Source organism: Penicillium malachiteum, assembly GCF_028827825.1.
Source record: "Penicillium malachiteum strain IBT 17515 chromosome Unknown utg000002l:1.0-8849297.0:1.0-8852440.0, whole genome shotgun sequence".
Classification (NCBI taxonomy): domain Eukaryota; kingdom Fungi; phylum Ascomycota; class Eurotiomycetes; order Eurotiales; family Aspergillaceae; genus Penicillium; species Penicillium malachiteum.
The window spans coordinates 2781627-2800624 of record NW_026643095.1 but is presented as its reverse complement, the minus strand read 5'-3'; the positions used below and the strand labels follow the sequence as shown (position 1 = coordinate 2800624).

The window sequence follows — 18998 nt, the reverse complement described above, 5'->3', positions numbered from 1 at the left end:
TGTTCGTTTTACTGTTTTCCTCGCGTGTCTGTTTCTACTATTACCCATATCCACAATTAGGTTGTGATTTTGTTTCACTTTCTCCACGTTAGGCGAATTCGTGTGTTCTTCGGTGTCTTTGCGTTACGCGTTTATGGGTTTCCGGTTGGGAATTTAGAGAGGGTCTCCATCACTGGAAAAACAGATTGGGAATTGGACTTGGAAAGACGGGTTGTTGTTTCCTTTTTCTTTTCTCTTATGGATATGAATCAATTTGTCATTGCCTATACCAATCTACTTGGAGTTCTAAGGTTACAATGGAGATGTATCAATTGTATGGATGACTTTGGTATTCAAGATCCTGCTTAGATCAAATTTGCACACCTAGAGGCACTATTCCCTGATCAGTATAAGATAGATTTGAACCCGTAGGGTAGATTATCGTATCTGACGTCTACCTATGGTCGCATTGAGAACTGAAGCGAAACCCGTCGCCCTAGCTAAGTGATAGAGAATGTATGTACACCGAGTGATCACGAGGATCAAAAACCAAAGGCCTATAACAACTCCAAGTAATGCAATAAAGATTCGTCCCTTCAAGATCCAATCCTCAAACTGCCTCCCAATCCATAGCATCCACCATAAATACCCAATCTGACTCGGGCCCCAACTCTCCACTGACAGACTCATCTGGATCCCCAGGCTTCTTGCACAATTCCACATGGATCCTAGCACGCACATACGCTTCCTCCAAACCCCCAAAGATCCCGAGGAAGATCTCATCAAAATTGAAACTAGTAAGTGGTAAAATCGCCCTTCCCATCTCAAAAGGATCTCGTTCTCGTTCTTCCTTGGTCATATCTGCCGTTTTCCAGCGATTCCTTAACTCTTTCGCTTTGCGCAATAACCCAAGCACATGTCCCGAGCCCAATACAGGTGAGAGTGGTGTAGACTCTTCCTCAAGAGCTTGTAGAACATTCGCATGATATCGATGTATCCCCGCACCTTGATGATAACCACCTCCCATTACTTGAACCCCACCAGTCCCTCCCCGCCCGCCGACCGAAGATACCGCGATATTGAACACAGCGAGTAGATGCACAATCGCTCGTTCAAGCAATGCGTAGTATTCATGAAAATCAATCTTAAACATAATTTCCGCTTGTGCTACGTCCGCGTGAGCTACCCCACCTAACTCGTGAACGACCTGCGTTGCGAGTCGGTAACCCTCTGCTAGGAATGGTAGTTTCCAACGTAACCGCGCAACGATTTTCATAAATCGTGCTAGTTCCTCAGAGGGTGGGAGGATTGAACCTGATCCATAGGATTTGCCTGGAGCGGTACTTGTGAATGTTGGTTTGGGTTCGAGGTATGAGGTAGAGCTTGGCTCGGCGCCATAGGCTAGAGGTGAGTTTGGGGTTCGGATACGGTACTCTGAGCGCGGTCGCCTTAGGGATTGGGATTGTGGGGGGTTGTTTCGAGCTGTCCCACTCGCGCCAGGAGCCCAGCGCGAGTTGAGAAGATCTGACATTGCTTGAGGTTCAGGTTTTGATGTTGCTGGTTGCGCGTTGAGGGTTGGGTGTGGTGAGAGCTGGATGTGGGTGCACGGGCCTTCGATTGCTATTCCGTACTGGTTATCGATATTGATGATAATCATTATCAGCTCAATTCAAAGAAATGGGGCTTCTCCCTCTAGTTATTTGTTACCTGGTCTCTGGATTTCTTCTGGTTCTTCCCAGGTATACCTGCTTATAAGGTTAGTTAATTCTGAGTGTTCAAATATTGTGTTCAATGCTGTTGCGAAGCTCGTTTCCTATTATGTTCTTAATATCAAGATTCTGTTTCATACTCCAACATTGAACGTGGGGTTATGCATGCATTTAAATATAACATGAGTGGCCCTTTATTTAGTAAACCTTTCTTTTTATGGAAATTGAGGCTTTGTCCTATAGTTTATTCATGGTTCTTTCATGTATAGGAAAAGCCAGTTGTGATTTCAATGTTAGCTTTGTTCAGGTTTGCATGAATGAACTTGACTCATGTTCTACAAAGAGCTCCCAGCGCTATAAGCATCTTGAAACATACACATGGGCATTGTGTGTTCCCATAATTGGGGGTAGGTCCATTGACTTGGAGGGATAAATGCCGGTGTTGAGGGATCTGTGTGTCCTTTCTAAATACTATGTGCTTGAAATTGACAGGAGTCGTTTATGGGAGCTCCAAGGCTCTGCAGGTTGTGTGGATATCAGAACATTCATAATATCATATGGATCTTGGTGCTGAAAATAGGAGGAGCAGGTAAAAATACCCCAAATAACCATGGAATAGTGCAATCCTCTCTCGACTGCAGTGACCCGGCGCTTACCGTGAAAGGCAGAAACAGATCTGGGTCAAGTTGGAGTTCTAGACCAGAATCTAAGACAAATAGCTGTAATTTTGAAGAGATTACAGTGGGAACTTGCTTGGATCAAGCACTGCCACTGCACATATGCGCTCGTTATTCGGCCTGGGAGCGGATACATAGGGTGGTATAGAGGTTCCGGCGCGTGCGTGTTCGCGTTTCTTCGTGTTCGACTTGTGAGGTCTTTATTCTGAAATCGCCCCCCTTTTCTCACCTTCAATTTTCCCAAATACTTCAAATTTTGATTCCCACCATCTTATTGCCAAATTTTACTTCTTTCTTCCAAAACTACGAACATTCAAGAGTGATCATCTTTTATTTGTGATCAGACCAGGGACGATCAGGTGACTGCTGACCGCAGGAGTGCACTAACCTCAAAAAGGACTAGTGTTCTCCAGCTCTCCAGTCGCTTTTCGTCACTTTAGTCAACTTTACTTCTCCGTTCCTCCTGCGCGAGCTAGGTTGCTACCTCCACCAATCTTCCAATCCACTAAGGCTTCTTGTAGGTAGCCTAATCCCCTTTTTCTTCTTCAGTTCCTTTTCTCTGTTTCTTCAGATTTCCCCGAAATCCCCCCCCTCTGCTCCATTTCCCGTCTGGTTCCATGCCTTGTTCGTGCTTATCTTCTGTTTCCGCTCTCCATTCTCCGAGCCATACCTGCATCGCCGATACCTTTGCGGGGTCGACCTGCTCCTTGCGATCGTCTTGCCATGTGATTGCATCAACGATCTCAATTCTTTCTCTCTTTGAACTCCACCCTTCTTACACCGAATCATGTGGCTGGGAAACCGCCTCATGTTTCACGGTCACCGCGCCACCGCGTTGACCAGATCATCTTGTTTCTTTCCAATTCCTCAATAGCTTGTTCTTTGTGTTGCTCATGAGCCCCCCTCACTCCGTGCCGTCATCCATCGCTTTCTTCGCAAACTACTTTATCTGGATCTCATATTGACGATTCCAACCTCATAGCTTTTTGTCACGCTTAACCCAGCAACCCACCGATCTTTGCTGGTACCTGCACCCGCTTTGAAATTGCTCGGCTCTCGTGCTTGGGACCGTATCCCTGCCCACTTGTGGTAATAACTGTGGAATTGCACGAACTACCAACGCATCACAAATAAACATGGATTCATATGACGGCTACGCCTCCCCAGGCAGAAATCGCGATCTCGCGGATTCTCTTTCCGGACGAGGTCAAGGTGACTACCGTCGCCGATCACCTGGTAGGTCTCCTGATTGTATTCTTGATAACTTGGAATCGTTACTGACAATGCTATATAGCGTCACAGGACAGACGCCGGGCTCGAGGCCGTTCCCGTTCGCCCATGATTGACCGCTACGAACCATCAGACCGTCGTCCCAGGGAGGATTTCTACAACAACTCCCGAGAGCATGCTGCTCGCGAGCGCGAGGACCGCCGACGTCCCCCTTCACCCAATGTCGCTAACATCGATCGTTACGTACCCGGCCAGGACTCTGGCAAGAGACCGCTTCCGACCAATCCACTTCCTAACCCACTCAGTCTGGATTTCCAGGTTGGCTTTAACTGGTTTGCGGAATGGTGGAGGGCGGAAGAGGGAATCAAAGAGGAGAAAGAACGTGCCAAGCTTGGTGGACGTCGCCCATCTGACCGAGTCAAAGGAGAGCGGGAGGCCCGCGATGACCGAGAGAAAGAGCGAGCCCAGATCCAAGAAGCCTACGACAACTACAAAAGGAATCTACAAGTTACATTGGCTCGTCAATTCGTTATCCAACACCGATCAGAAGAATGGTTCAAAGAACGCTACGCGCCAGAAGTGCGAGATCCGCTTCACGACTGTATCAAACAATACCGGAAAGGTGCATACGATCAATGGGAGCGTGATGTGCAAGCAGGAGTTTTTGATGATTTCACCCTAGAGGGTATCTACAAGAATGACAGTGACGGTGCGGGAGGTGTGATCGAGAAAGAAGAAGGCGAGACTACTGCGGTGGGCGAAACCATGGGTGTGTTGGATCTCCTGCCTGTCCGTGGAGGCGATCTTCGAGACGAAGCATTATTACAGCCTGCCTTACTCATCAAGACCTTGGCTCCGAATGTTTGCCGCGATAAGATCGAGGCCTTCTGCAAAGAGCACCTTGGAGAAAACGACGGAGGGTTCAAATGGCTCAGCCTCAGCGACCCCAACCCATCTAAAAAGTTTCATCGTATGGGTTGGATCTTGCTTCATCCTACTTCCAATAACGGAGTCGTGGAACGAGGCGATGGCCGCGAAGAAGAAGGCGAGCAGATGGACCATGATGTCGGCAGTACCTTAAGCACCGCGGAAAAGGCCTTGGAGGCCGTTAACGACAAAACCATCCACGACCCGATCCATGGTGACTTTGTCTGTCACGTCGGCGTACATGTTCCCCCGTCGCAACCACGAAAGAAGGCACTTTGGGATTTGTTCTCAGCACCTGAGCGAATTGACCGTGACCTCGAACTTGCTCGCCGGTTGGTTTCCAAGCTGGATGCTGAGATGGGCTCGGATGTAGATGGGGTTTCCAAGATTGAGGAGCGCATCGAGGATCTTCGGGGCAAGGGTTGGCTGCAGCCCCCTGTCACAGGCCCTGTGAGTGTCAAGAAGCCATCCTACGATGTGGACGGTTTAGATGAGGGCGAGATGGAGGAGGGCGAAGAGAAAGAGCCTACTGAAGAAGATGAGATTGATGATGAAGAGCTGTTAGCTAAGAAAAAGAAGCTTGATTTGATGGTTGAATATCTTCGTCGAGTCTACAATTTCTGCTTTTTCTGTGTCTTTGAGAGTGATTCAGTTCATGAACTTGGCCGTAAATGTCCCGGTGGACATCTTCGTCGCCCCCGCTCTGGTCTCTCAAGTCAGGCTAAGCAAGTCGCTCGTGCTAGTGCATTGGGCCAACCATTTCCAGTCAAAAAGAAGGACCCCAGCGAAGAAGGCGAGGAACGAGGTTCCCCAGCCCCCGAAAAGCGACCACAGCGATTGACCAAGTCAGAACAGCAGCTTCAGCGCGCGTTCAATTGGGTCAAGACCTTTGAAGACAAATTGCTGCAGATTCTGGAACCTGAAAATGTTGACCTGCGCAAGCTTGGAGGAAAGCCTGTAGACCAGGCATTGGAAGATGAGCTGGCGGGTTACGTCAAGCAAGAAGATGACTCGCGCTATCGTTGCAAGGTGCCCGAATGCACAAAGCTCTTCAAGGCTCAAAACTTCTGGCACAAGCACATTGAGAAGCGCCATGCTGGATGGCTCGAGACCATAACACGAGAGGTTGGTTCAAATATCCCCCTTCCTGTACTGACTATCGCGCCCTACTAATTATTCTTCGTAGCTTGGTCTTGTGAATGCATACGTCTTGGATCCCTCTCGTATCGCCCCATCCCGATCCGACGCCAATAGCAATGGCCACTTCCCCTGTCCTCTGGTGGAAACCAAAGTGGAACCCCGCGTGGTTTCAGCCTTGCGAATGTTCCCTATGTGGCAAATCCAGGGTCTCTACCTGGCGGCTTCCCCGCAGGTGGAATGCCCGGGTTGATGGGACCTGGTGCTACCTGGAACGGAAACGTAATGATGGGTGCTGATGGTCCCAACCTGCACCAACCAGGTGTGATGCGACGTGGTCAAAACCGACACAACAATCGCTCCGGACCGTATGATCGTCGTCGATACAACAACAACGGCGGTGCTGGCCGACTGAGTCCTGTCCGTATGACCAATATGTATGGCTCCGGGGGTGGTCGTTTCCCTCCTGCTAATATCACGGTCCCTCCCGGTCATCCCGCTGCCAATCTGGTTGCTGCTAATCCATTCCCCGATGCCATGGGCGCTGGTGGTGGTCCTCAAGCCATGCCACCCCGGGAAGCGGTCCAAGGTCGCAGTCTGAAGAGTTACGAAGACTTGGATGCTATGGGTGGCTCTGGTAGTGGAGAGCTGAACTACTAGTCAGGTTTTTACGTTTTTCTTCTTATTTCCCCCTCATTTTTATCTGCCAGGCGTGCGCGGCGTATTTGCGAGGCGATGAAATAAATGAGATCTGTTAAGTGCCTCTGCTTTCTTTCTTTTCTTTGGTGGCATATCTTTCGCGGTGGATTTCTCTTCACTGGGTTTTAACATTCATTTCGAATTTCTTTTTGTTTCTCCTACTTTCCTCATGTTCTACACTTTTCATTTCTTTGTTAGGTGGGTGGGTGTTCTCCCTGGGCGTTTCTTTTGGGATCTCCGCCGCATTTACATGAGCATGTACAATATTCTTCCTCGCCATCAATGCAGAACTTTTAAAATATTTTCTTTCAAATGTAGGAGTAGTGGGCTTATTTCTGTACAGTAAAGCTGAACGCCTGATTCGCATCAATTGAGGCGATTATACTCCTTTGAAAGAGCAAAAGTAATCCAGAAGAACAAACATTTAAAGGAATAGATCATGGCATTTGAATAACAATTTTCTCATCGTAATCCCTCCACTGCAAGCCCATTTTTCGAACCTGTCGCTCACTCGCTAGAAACAAAAGCAGATAGACATGCATGGCGATCTCGCCCCACGCATAAACCTTCAACTGCATCTGAACCGACCCGTCTAGCGGGACCTGAATGTCCAGCGGGGCCGATGCTGAGGATTCAGGTACAGGTACAGTCGGGGAGGAAGTATTTGATGCATGCTCAAGGACGCACCAAACCCCCCCCAACCAGCACGAGCATCCTTCCCCACAAATCCCTCAAGAAAGGACCAAAACCGCTGGAAGAATGTCAGAGTCCAGTTTGAATCTGAATCTGATTCCTGATCCTGTGGCTGGGCTAGGTTTATTTCGCTATTAGCTGGATTCTTAGTTAATCCTTCTGACTGATGGTCTTGCTCTGGATTTGTATCTGGACCTTGTTTCAGACTCTGGTTTACTGCTTGGTTATCCGCCCGAATCCCAAGGCGGATGAACCAGTAGCCGCGTTCCAGGTCATGGAGGGGTCGTGTTTGAGTAATTGGTTTGTACGTTCGATCGGGTTTGAGTCGGTTTGAGAGCATGGATAGTGTGGGAGTGATATGGGTGGTGTATGAGGCTATGGAGATTGCGGGTAGTGGGGGGGTGGATCTCTAAGGGAAGAAGTGGGAGGAGATGACAAGGATTTTGGAGTTGGGAGATAGAGATAAGAGAGGGATTAGGATTGGGGGCATGATTAGTGCTAGATTGGAGTTCATGCTTTCCCTGTAAATGAACTGGAATCGGATTCGGTGGGATGAGAAAGCCCGTTGTGGTGGTTGGTGGTGCTGATACGCCTGAATTGAACATTGCTGCAGGGAGCGGAGACTCAATTCGGCATCTTTTAGATGGCGGATCCGACTGTGAATCATCCGGCTTCCCGTTTGATCGAGATTGACATGGATTTACTGTACTCTGAGAGGGAGGACATAGTGTATCCGGTTGAGAGTCTGGAATGACGCTGGCCACACTTCGAGTCTCGAGGGAATCGTGATCATGATCCTGCGCAGAAACCGTAAGGCGGCCACGATCTGAAGGAGCCAGTAGGCTGGAACCGATCTTAGTAGCGATCGACTCAAAATTGAGGGACTGGCCTGAAAGAGGTCTCGCAGGGAGATGGTCCGAGCGAGTACTGGGGGAAACCGAATCCTGCACGCCAGCAGTGACAGATTCGGGACGGACCACGGCGGGCTGCCTTGGGTTATCGCGGGTGTCCGTTGATTCGTGGGTCGCCTGTTCTTGTTGACTGGTCTGAAAGGCTAGAATAGCGGCGACCTGCGCTCGGTATCGTGCATCATCCTGGATAGTGCTTGGAGCAGAAACATGGACGAGGATCTCCATTGCCCGATTTGGATGAGAACCTTGGAAATGTATTTGTCACACAGATTGTGACGATGCAGGCACATGGGCACTAGTGATTTGGATGTGATATTCCAATGGTCTTTTTTTTTGGGGTTTGCGGGTTTCTTTTTCTGTGCCCCTTGCCCCCCTTTTGAGATTGATCACATTCGGGATTTTCAACAGTTTTTTTCTTCTTTTTTGACAGTGACGAGGTGGAGTCCGGGGAGGAGAGGTTTGCCACAGAGATTAGATGTGATAGACGGGTAAGCAGTTGAGTGTAGATGCAGAGGAAATGACTCAGAATATTCGTAGTAGTTATTATATAGAAGGAAGAGAAGTAGAGTAGGTAGAGTAGAGAGTAGGGAGTAGAGGTTGAAGTATAAGTTAAGATGAGTATAATAGCGTGGCAATAAGAGATTACAGATCACGACTATACGGAGTACAAAAAATCCAGTTTATTCAATCAATTCAATTCATTTCATACTGAAATAATTGGAATTTAATGATCAGGATATCATATTCTATAAGTATATACGGACTTTATTATACTTATAATTGCCCCTTTTTCTTACATTGTAGTACTAATAAGGCTTGCTTCACTTTAACTAGATATACCCCGATATACTCTATTATACAGATGATGATCAAAAACCCATCTTTAGTCCAAATCTTTCTCTCCTTTTTTCAAAATTTCAACTCCTTTATTTTTTTTTCTTTCTAATTTATCTCTATTCTTTATCTATTACTTATTCAATCATTGAATAAACCCCCAACTGGTTTATTCTTCATCTTTAACCTCGTACCATCTTCGGGGGGAAAACTAAGTGCCAAGAACCCCATGATTTTCTTCCCGATCACTCTTCTCTTTCTCCTCTAAAGTGCGCTCGGACTTTTCTTCATTCTTATCCCTTCCCAACTCCCCTTGCTCACCATGGCTACCGGTGGAGTTTATCCTATGGAAATGCAACAGCTGCCCGGTAAGTACTGAGCGAAACTTTGATGTGAGGACATGCATCTTGCATCTGGCATCTCGCATCTCTATATCTCCACCCCCTCCAAAGCCTCAAATCTTTAGCAGAAATGCTAGCAATGATACACTGGACTAACTGATTGTGTGCCCTTGAACCTCCCTATCGAGGGTGGTTAGGAGCACGATGCCATTGCAGAACCGCCAGAGACTCCCACTCGAGGCGGGTTCGGGGCCGAATTTATGAAGATGTTTCAACCAGGTCCAAAGAAAGTGACTCGAGGTGAGTGTTACCACTTATCCCCATGCTCATCAAGCGACAAATTCCCGCGATTCTAACCCAATTATCTAGATGGTCAACCACCTAAGCGCCGAGGTCCTAAACCAGATAGCAAACCAGCTCTCACTCGACGACAGGAGCTGAATCGCCAGGCTCAGAGGTACGACAACATATGATTTCCCATAAAAATATTGATCCCCAGCTAATCCCGCTTGTTTACCTCCAAAAGATCCCATCGCGAGCGAAAAGAACAGTATATGAAGTCATTGGAGACCGAGGTATCCCGACTACGGGAGGCTTATTCCAACGAAATCAACACGAACACCACGGTTCAACAGCAGAAGGAGTTCCTCCATAACCTCCGCGACGAGAACGAAATATTGAAGGAAATCTTACTCGCCAACGGGATCCAATTCGAGCCAGAGCTGGAGAGACGTCGCGCGGAACGTGCCTCGGTCGGAGGCTACCAGTCGAGCCCGGTCGCAGGAAGCAGTAATGGGTCCAATACGGCCGGTTTCACCAATTCGATCACACAACAGAATGTGACCCCTGGAACTTCCATCTCCACGGGGTTGAGCCCCCGTGCGACGGGTGGCGTGGATCATCCGGAAGTGTCGCCCGCAATGGCCTTTGCGCCCCCGCAGCAAGTATACCACTCTGGTCCGGGTGAACAGCTTGTTGGCTTCGATCAATCTGCATGCCATGCAATGGAGCCTCCGGTGCCGCCAATGCCAATGGCGAAGGGTGTATTTGAAAGCGATCCCCAACTCCAGATTGACTTTATTTTAACGTACGTGCTATCTCACTGAGATTAAGCCAAACTGGTTGACTAATATTCTTTCTCTTTACAGTTTGGAAGGGCCTTGTCGTGAACATACGGATTATCTCTGTCGACGGTCTATAACGGAGGCGGACGACGAGGATATGCCATTCTCAGGACATGCCCTGATGGCTACATGTCCGCCACCTAGCTATATCGCCAACACCACTGCCGAGCAGCCATATCCGCATAAGGCGCCAAATCTCCCACACGCCAATCTATCCACCCTACTCAACCTCAGTCGACAGCTCGTGACAGAAGGACAAATTACTCCGATCATGGCATTACAATGCCTGAAGAACCATGAGCTCTACCCAACACTTGGACGTGATGACGTCAAGATCATCATTGACACCCTCAACAACAAAGTGCGCTGTTACGGCTTTGGTGCTGTGGTCGAAGACTTCGAGCTCATGGATTGCCTGAGCAGCGTGTTGGGCACTAAGGTTGATGTTGGCGTTACTCGTGTCCGCGGCGACTCTATCTATGGATGAAGGAGAGAGAGAACGTAACCTTCCTCATCCCTCAACCTGAGAGGGCACGATAATGAATCTTATGTTTGCAAAATGGTTTGATATTGGCGCGCATTAAGGAGTGAACCTGGTGTTTCCCCTTTCTTGCTTCCGGTCCTTTTTTGCTTGTTTTCTTTGTGTTATCCCCCAGCTGAAGTCGCCCTTGACTTCTTTTCTTTTCTGTGCCACTGTCTTCCAATGACCTACTCTATTCGCTTTACTTCCAACCTTTCTTTGTGAATCTGTATATATTGGTGAAAAACGGCCATGGCTGAGCCATGGACCAAGGGAGTTGGTTATGTTTGATTTTTCTTTTGTTTTTTTCTTGGTCCCCAGTTGATGGTGGGACCCAATTTCTTTTCATACGTGTGATATATCTCGAATTGCTTTGATCAATTTGCCCTAACAATCTTATTTGATATTTGAATAACAGCCCATTTGGCTACTATTTATCATCTGAATCTTCTCAAACTGTAACTGCCAAAAATTTCTTGATGTCCTCTTGGCCACATGTATTCCGTATGATCTAGCCCCCGTCCAGCCCTGCCAGTGGGTTCTAGGATTGTCGAAAGGACTCAAGTCAAGGTGAAGTATACTGGCATATTGAAGATATCATGCCATCATAACCATTCCTAGCAACATTTTTATCCCAAGTCCACTTGACCTAGAGTATGGAAAAAATTGGATTGATCCTTATGAATTATTGAATTGTATTAATTTAGACCGATTATTCCCCAATGAGCAATTCTCGAGTCTTTTCTGATCGTGGTTTCATGACACATGCAAAGCTATCAGGAACGCCGCTCAACCCACTTGAGAAACTCACTTTTGGTTCAATCCTTTTACCAGATTCATCAACAGGGCAATTGAGCTCCATTGTGGCCACCAGAGTGACTAACACGATATAGACACCAGCAAGGGCGAGATGTTGACCTGGACAAACCCTTCTCCCAAAACCAAAGGGTCCCTCAGGTAATGGCTCACCCATCCCACCCTCAGACTTCGAAATGAACCGATCTGGGTTAAAATCATCCGGCGAAGAGTAATGGCGTTTATCGCGGGACATTGCCCATGCATTTGCGAAGACCACTGATCCCTTGGGAATGTAATAACCATCATAAATGTCATCTTCGATTGACGCATGAGGAACACCAAGTGGTGAAAGAGGCGCCCAGCGTGTTGCCTCTTGAATAACGCACTCAAGGTATTTTAATTGTGGTCTATCATCAAAATCCGGTAGTCGGAGGAGATTCCCATGTTCATCAGTACCTACCACGCGATCGATTTCTTGCTTAACCTTGGTTTGGATATGAGGGTGTTTCATTAAGTTGAAAATACACACAATCACGGTAGACCACGTTGTATTACCACCTGCAATAGATATTGCGCCTGCCGCACCTTTGAGATCAGCGATGGTAACCTCGTTCGGTATTCCCTTCTCTTCATTAGAGAGGTATTTCCCGAAATGCGTCAACATAAATGAAGGCTGAGTAGCTTTTCCAGAACGAATCGAAGACTCAGTCGCATCCCAAGGTGCATCGTGTAGATGTTGAATAGAAGGTTTTGTGCGACGAGCATGAGCAAGAGGCTGGAAAGCGGTGCAGAGTTTCTCGACGAAACTAGGAAGATATCGCAAGATTGGAAAAAAGTCCACGATTGATGCTCCCGGTACACCACCTTTCCCAGTAGCTTCCTCAACATCGAGAGCCATCTGAACATATGGATCATTCTCTTCTTGAACATCAATCCCGAACCCAATACGTAGAACGACAGCAGTTGAAAATTGTCGTAGGAGAGCTTCCCACTCATCTGGTTTTCGTAGAATTGCTTTAACAGCACGGCGAGCCTCTTCTTGCTGGATAGGTCGATAGGGCTTACAAGCAGACTGAGTAAAGGACTGCTGGAGTAATTTCCGGTGTAGTCTGAATCGTGGTGACCAGCGCAGAAATGTCAGAGTGACACCCCATCCCATCACTTCAAAGAGAACAAAACGTGGGCGATCGGCATAATTGGCTCCTTTTTTATCGAGAAGGTTGTGAGCGCTTTCGACACTGTTGAGTACAATCATGGGGCGAGATAAGACATTGAAATAGAGGATATCCGAGTCATACTCTTTTCCCCATTGTACGAATTGACGCTCTGGATGATCTTTTGGAATAATGCGAAGATGGCCCCAGATAGGATTACCTGAAGGACCAGGTGGCAAACGAGGACCTTGCCAGCTTTGTTTTGGTTTAAATGATCTGATGGTGATGATGAAGAGTATGAAACCAAGAAGTACTGCCCACACGAAGGGCATTGAAACATCCATGATGCATCTGTTGGATGTTCCGTGCACAACTAAACGAAATGATGAGTTTTGCTCTGGATTTCTCCTAGTAGCACCTAAAAGTGGCTGAATGCAGCTTACTTGAATCTGTTGGGGATCAGGCGTCCTGCAGCTTTCAAATAGAGCTGAGATCTTCACATATTATGTAGAAGATCGCTTGGAGGTTGGCTATCAACCGGAACTTCCCGGTGGAAGCGTCTGCTAGAAATGTGACTCAGTATGTTAGATGGGCTCCGTATGGAGTAAATGTATCACGATGATCCAACAAGCTTGGTAGTGGGGCATTCGACAAGGATGTTGGCTGGGTTATCCGAGGTTGATGAAAGGCGGAGATGGAGTACGAGTGCCAAGGATGAGACGAAGAGAAACACCAACGTTGGAAGCACTTCAAAATACTAGTATAGCGGACTTGAGATTTCAAAATTAATTGCTGTCAGCGTATCAATATTTGAATTAAGTTCAATGTTAGTAATGTTGTTCTGCTTGCAATTCTACGGCACCGGGCATAGAAGACAAGAATGAAGTGAAGGCATCAAATTTCGTTAACTCTTATAAAACTTTTGCATATGCAGAGTCCAAGGAAACAAAAATGGAATCTAGTTCAAACATAAAAAAGGACATAATTAGACTCCGGATATTTACTCATCATCCTCCTCCTCCTCGTTCTTCTCCTCCTCCTCGACCTCCTCCTCCTCATCGAAGGCAGTAGCCGGAACGCTGTAGAGACGCAGCACAGAGCGGTTGGGGTCCTTGATAAGGACGTACTTCTTGACAGCATCGGCGGGCTCCTCAGCATCGAGACCACGGATACGGTCGACAATGGTGCGAACAATACCCCAACCGTTGCCGAGGTTCAAGTTCATCTGAGTAGCGAACTCACGGGGCTTGTAGCCAACAACGCCGAGAACAACGTGGCCAGCAGCGGAGCGAGGGTTGGCACGGGAGATGAAACCAAGCTTCATGCCATCAGCCTGAGCCAGGATAGCCTGGGTGGTCCAGCGGGCCAGCTTGCAGGAGTTGTTCTTCATCTCAGTGGCGATGACAGCGCCACGCTGAGAGACGAGCTTGCTACGCCAGTCAAGAGCGCCACCAGAGCCAATGGCCTTGCTGTCAAACTCGTTGAGAGCCTTGACAATGAGCTGCTGGTCAGGACCGCCAGTGGGGCTCTTCATAACAGCATCGACCTCGGTACGGACGATCATCTGTAGAGGCTCCTCATCGCGCTCCAGGGAGATGTCGAAGCGGCGGTACTTGTAACCCTTGGAGGCGAGAGGCTCGGTCTCCTCGGCCTCGTTATAGAAGGGGTTGGGCTGAGCGAAGGAGATCTTGGCCTCCTCAGACTCGGTCACAGTCTGCAGAGCGAAGTTGTGGTTGATGAAAGTAGCTTCCATGGCAAGAGCGCCAGGGGTGTTGATCTGCTCTTGCTTGCCAGAGGCCTCAGCAACCTCAAGAGGGGCATCCTGAGCGTTCTCGTTAACACTGACGAGATCCATGGAGGCACCAGGGCGCTTGTCGAAGAAGATCTTGCCACCCTGGTGAGTGATAACAATATCCCAAGAGTAGACACTGCGTGTAGCACACATGAGCATGGACAGGATGTCGGCGGTAGCGAAAACGGTAGCCTCGCTCTTCTCGGAAAGCTCGTGGAGAATGGGATCCTGCGATGTGGTAACGTTGTAGGCGGCACGCTCGAGAGCCTGGAGTCTGCGCTCGGCGTTCTTGACGGGAGGGCGGTCGTAGGATCGGTCGTAGTAGTGCAGGAAACCGTAAGTGTCGATATCCTCACCCTCGGGGGTCTCAAGGTTCAGCTTGGACAGACGGTTGAAGTCAACCTCCTCCAGCATCTGCCAGTCGGGGCGAATATTGACGGAAGCCTCACGAGTGCGCTGAGGCTTGTCGTAATCCTTCCAGCCAAAGCGACGGCCACGGTTACCGCGATTACCGCGGTTATCGTAGTAGCGGTCACCCTGACCACGGCCACCAGCACCGGCGCGCTGGAAGCCACCACGTCCACCACGCTGTCCAACGGGACCACCACGCTGGCCACCACGGCCACGGAAAACGGTACCACCGCCACGACCGAAAGTGCGCTTGGTGGATGTGCGGGTGTTGTCGACAACGGAGAAAGAGGACTCATCCTCGGCGGCCTGGACAGTGAACAGGCTGGAGGAACCAGCACCATAAACCTGCTGATCTGAAAGAGAGAGAAAAAAGTTAGTTGATCATGAATTGGGATTGATTTCGAAACGAAGCACAAAGAAACTGGGAAAATACAACGCAAAAAAAAAAATGGTTGCGACCACGGGAAAAATAGTTACCTCTGAAGTTACGGTTGTACTGCTGGCGGCCCTGGTTGTTACGGTCCTTGGACTCGGCAGTCCAGTCGGCCATGCGGCCCAACTTGTCACCCTTAGAGAAGGGAGCATAGGGCACACCGTTGAGCATGTTGTCACCAGAGACGGAGGGACCCCAAGAGTCCTCCGCGGGGAGAGCGGCCACGAGGTCCGCGATCGAAATAGGAGCCATTTTGCAGGATTGGATGACAAGCAAAAACGGCCTCAGGTGGGTGTTTTGCGTGGGGTTGAGATTATCACCGGCAAGTTTTTTGTGTTGCGAGTGGATGTGGCTGAAGTGGGCCAAGCCCGATGCACCGCCACATCACGTGCTATTGCTTACGTAAAACGAAGTATATCCCCAGGGCCACTGGCAGGCCAAGTTTATCAAATTGCACTAGTTATAGAGTAATATTCATGGCTATGGATGAATATACCCAAAGCTGAGACATTTAAAAGAATAAGGATTTGAGGAGTAAACATTGAAATCTCAGACTCGGACCCGGAGTTGTGACTAGTAGAATCCTGGAGGATTGATATAGGTACCTTCAGGGCCATCAAGGGATGCATTACGGCCCGTGAAGACTTGCAAATGTTCGTTCAGACATCTCGCGATAGTCAAAATTTCATTGACTGTGATGTATGCATGCCTCGAAAAATATATTGTTTCTCATGGATTCAAATATTGCTACTAGTACAAAAATGGAACTTGAAAACTTCAAGTTGGGACAAATAAACTATCATCTGGGCATATCATATATGCCAGTACATGTGAACATGTGATATATTCCAACTTGAAGACTCTGAACTTTGAATGCTTAACCTTGAGTACATAAGCATACGGGAAAGATATCAATTTACGTGAAAAAACCTCTTTGTCTGCAATATCGAAGTCAAGCCTTTACAAAACGTTTAAATAGCTATCAGTGTCCAAGTGACCGAATGCATGTGAAATGATATTTTAAATTCTGACCTACTCTAATATTTCGCACTAAGACCGACTATCCAATTGATCTACCATCATTTCAAGTTCCTGAAACCGAGAAGGGCTGATCCTATGTAGAGGCAACATTGGTATGGAGTATATGGCCCTTATTGGTACATATTTGTCACATTTGAGCTGAACTACTCCAGAGCTTATTGCCGGAGCCATTTCCCAACATGCATGACTGTTTCGTCTTAAATTATAGGCTCTTCCGAGTTCCCCCCCGAACCCGCTTTAGATTTTTTTTTCCAGGCATCGACGGGTTGACAGATCACAATCCTCAATGCATGTCGGCACTAGTTATGATTACCTGAATTCTACGCATACAGATTTCTAGTAGTCCTGGAGTTGATATCTTAGTATCATATAACGAGTCAGATTCACGATAATACTTGAATCCTCGTGACGTAGACGATCTTCAAATGTTTGAATTATCAGCTATTGAATAGAATCTGAATCATATCCAATACACTAAAATAATTGAAGATCGATTCGGGAACACTTCAACATGCAGATCGGCTAAGAAGTGGATCTTCGGTTAGTTCAAGCACTTGAGTTGTAATCTCAAGCCCGGAAGATTAAATGGCGCCACCGATCAGAATGTATGTGCATAATTTCTATGTATCAACAACCTTGGAGCCCCTGGGGTTATTGTGGAGTGACTCAAAGCGGATCAATCAACGGGGAGAGGCTTATCACGGCTCTTCAGATAGACTGGCATCCAAGAGCCGAATTACCGCCGCATGCGCTCAATTGAATGAGGAAGATGACAAATACTAAGTGAGGCTATGTCTTCATATAATTGTTTGTTGACTTGCTTTTTCCCTCCCCGAGCCTCTTCTTTACCGATTCCCAGCTGGATGGGTCGGGATTTTCAGGACACTTCACAAGCATCTTGTTCCTGGCGATGGATCGACGCCTTGGCACCTCCATTGTATTCATTATACTGGAGCATAGTGGAGCCCACTGATAAGAACACTGCAGCTAACCATCAGGAACAATGAATTGAAGGATCAACTCAATCATCTCAATCAACTCAGGGGCCCCGCAAACTATTGAAGGCCAAACAGGAAATCTAGGATCATGGTTTCATGAACATGACTCGAATCATATGAGATCGACAGCCAAGAAAGATCACCTATGGCTTTGCATGAATGCTCGCCGAATCAGTTTCCACACAAGTTCGGACAATCCTCCTTGTAAGTTCGATCTATGAGCTGCGCTATCAAGGAACCATTAAACGCATTGATGCTGGTACAAACATATAGGCTATTTTTGTTCTGTGCCTCTCAGTGGACAGAACAATGTCTATCTGAAGTTTTTGCTGATCACCGAGGTTTTCGAGAATTGCTACCTGCATCTGCACTCTATACATGTGGAATAATGATGCATCTTGCTGCATTTCACTCTGTTTGGCATCAAATTGGCTTTAGTGACTGATAAGCCATCTGTACGTGGAGAGGCTTTCCCTCAAGGCCTGGTTGCAAAGCTATAAAGGACATCAGTTTTCCTCACCAGGACTTGAAATCCAAGCACTCAATTCTCTCAACCATAATACACTCTTTCAATTCCGAATCCTGACTCAACATCAAAATGCGTTTCTCCGTCATCTCTGTTCTCTTCATGGTCGGTGCTGTCATGGCATCTGCCCATGTCTCCCACGACAGCCACGCTGCTGTTGCGAAGCGCGGTGGTTGTGTTGGCTCGCTTCTCTGCTGCAGCGGTCTGACTACTCCTTTGGACCACATCGTGGATCCTATCCTTGAGGACCTCGGCATCAACGCCTCTGGAATTGTTGGCTCCATTGGTATTCTCTGTATGGCTCCCTCGAATTTGTGTAATCGGCGATGAAGATCTCTAACTATATGATAGGTGACCCCATCGAGGGCAGCCAATGCACCACTGCTCCTCAGTGCTGCACAGAGGCCAACCTTCTGGTAAGACCTACCCATGATTATCAGCAACTGATTAGATACTGACCGAATCATAGGGTGGCCTTGTTGCTCTTGGCTGCGAGAGCATTTAAACGACAACATTTGAAGTCAAAATTTGAATCTGTTTCAAGCCACCAGGTTATTTGACCTTGTGGCTGTGTACTATTACGCCAAGTACATATTCAACCTTGGATATTGTGGATACTGGGCCTCTTTACCAGGACATGGAAATATTTTCTTACTGAGGAGCATCCTTAGTTCTTACTACATTATACATGTACTTAATTTCATAATGTTACATACAGTTCGATGTTATCACTACTGAAGAATGATTGAAGTAAGATAACCTTGGAAGGTCTAGGACACGCCAGTTGGATGTTGATGTGATGCATCCAATTACGTGAAGTTATCCCAGGCAACAAATTAGAACATGGACAAAATTAGTGGTAATCGATTGATAAAAAGCTGACTCCATAAAGCTCCGCGAGGTGGCAAGCTTGGGGACTATTCCGAATATAAAATCTTACCTCCAGTGCCCGATACCTACTACTCCTTACTTTCCCCGGTTGCGACGCCACCCGCTTCTAAACGTTATATAACACTCACGTAACCTTCCAAGGTTCTAGGCAGCAGCTTTGCTCCTCAAATTAC

The 18998-nt window shown here is 47.6% G+C and overlaps 7 protein-coding genes across 7 annotated transcripts; 3 read left to right on the top strand and 4 right to left on the bottom strand.

The window, feature by feature from the left end:
* Positions 1–589: 589 nt before the first annotated feature.
* Positions 590–1510, bottom strand: N7483_004103 (uncharacterized protein; the record flags this gene model as incomplete). The annotated part of the gene is made up of 1 exon (XM_057087540.1): positions 590–1510. One exon carries the CDS (start codon positions 1508–1510, stop codon positions 590–592), a length of 921 nt encoding a protein of 306 aa, XP_056947369.1.
* A 1991-nt stretch (positions 1511–3501) lies between these two features.
* On the top strand, positions 3502–6319 carry N7483_004102 (putative arsenite resistance protein Ars2; the record flags this gene model as incomplete). The annotated part of the gene is made up of 4 exons (XM_057087539.1): positions 3502–3601; positions 3660–5647; positions 5709–5717; positions 5777–6319. 4 exons carry the CDS (start codon positions 3502–3504, stop codon positions 6317–6319), a joined length of 2640 nt encoding a protein of 879 aa, XP_056947368.1.
* A 631-nt stretch (positions 6320–6950) lies between these two features.
* On the bottom strand, positions 6951–8187 carry N7483_004101 (uncharacterized protein; the record flags this gene model as incomplete). The annotated part of the gene is made up of 2 exons (XM_057087538.1): positions 6951–7460; positions 7585–8187. 2 exons carry the CDS (start codon positions 8185–8187, stop codon positions 6951–6953), a joined length of 1113 nt encoding a protein of 370 aa, XP_056947367.1.
* A 931-nt stretch (positions 8188–9118) lies between these two features.
* On the top strand, positions 9119–10748 carry flbB (the record flags this gene model as incomplete). Its single annotated transcript, XM_057087537.1, has 5 exons — positions 9119–9164; positions 9354–9437; positions 9507–9594; positions 9664–10224; positions 10286–10748. 5 exons carry the CDS (start codon positions 9119–9121, stop codon positions 10746–10748), a joined length of 1242 nt encoding a protein of 413 aa, XP_056947366.1.
* A 745-nt stretch (positions 10749–11493) lies between these two features.
* On the bottom strand, positions 11494–13077 carry N7483_004099 (cytochrome P450; the record flags this gene model as incomplete). Its single annotated transcript, XM_057087536.1, has 1 exon — positions 11494–13077. One exon carries the CDS (start codon positions 13075–13077, stop codon positions 11494–11496), a length of 1584 nt encoding a protein of 527 aa, XP_056947365.1.
* A 656-nt stretch (positions 13078–13733) lies between these two features.
* Positions 13734–15621, bottom strand: N7483_004098 (eukaryotic translation initiation factor 3 subunit D; the record flags this gene model as incomplete). The annotated part of the gene is made up of 2 exons (XM_057087535.1): positions 13734–15289; positions 15414–15621. 2 exons carry the CDS (start codon positions 15619–15621, stop codon positions 13734–13736), a joined length of 1764 nt encoding a protein of 587 aa, XP_056947364.1.
* Positions 15622–18006: 2385 nt separating this feature from the next.
* Positions 18007–18439, top strand: N7483_004097 (hydrophobin family protein; the record flags this gene model as incomplete). The annotated part of the gene is made up of 3 exons (XM_057087534.1): positions 18007–18229; positions 18286–18350; positions 18404–18439. 3 exons carry the CDS (start codon positions 18007–18009, stop codon positions 18437–18439), a joined length of 324 nt encoding a protein of 107 aa, XP_056947363.1.
* Positions 18440–18998: the final 559 nt, after the last annotated feature.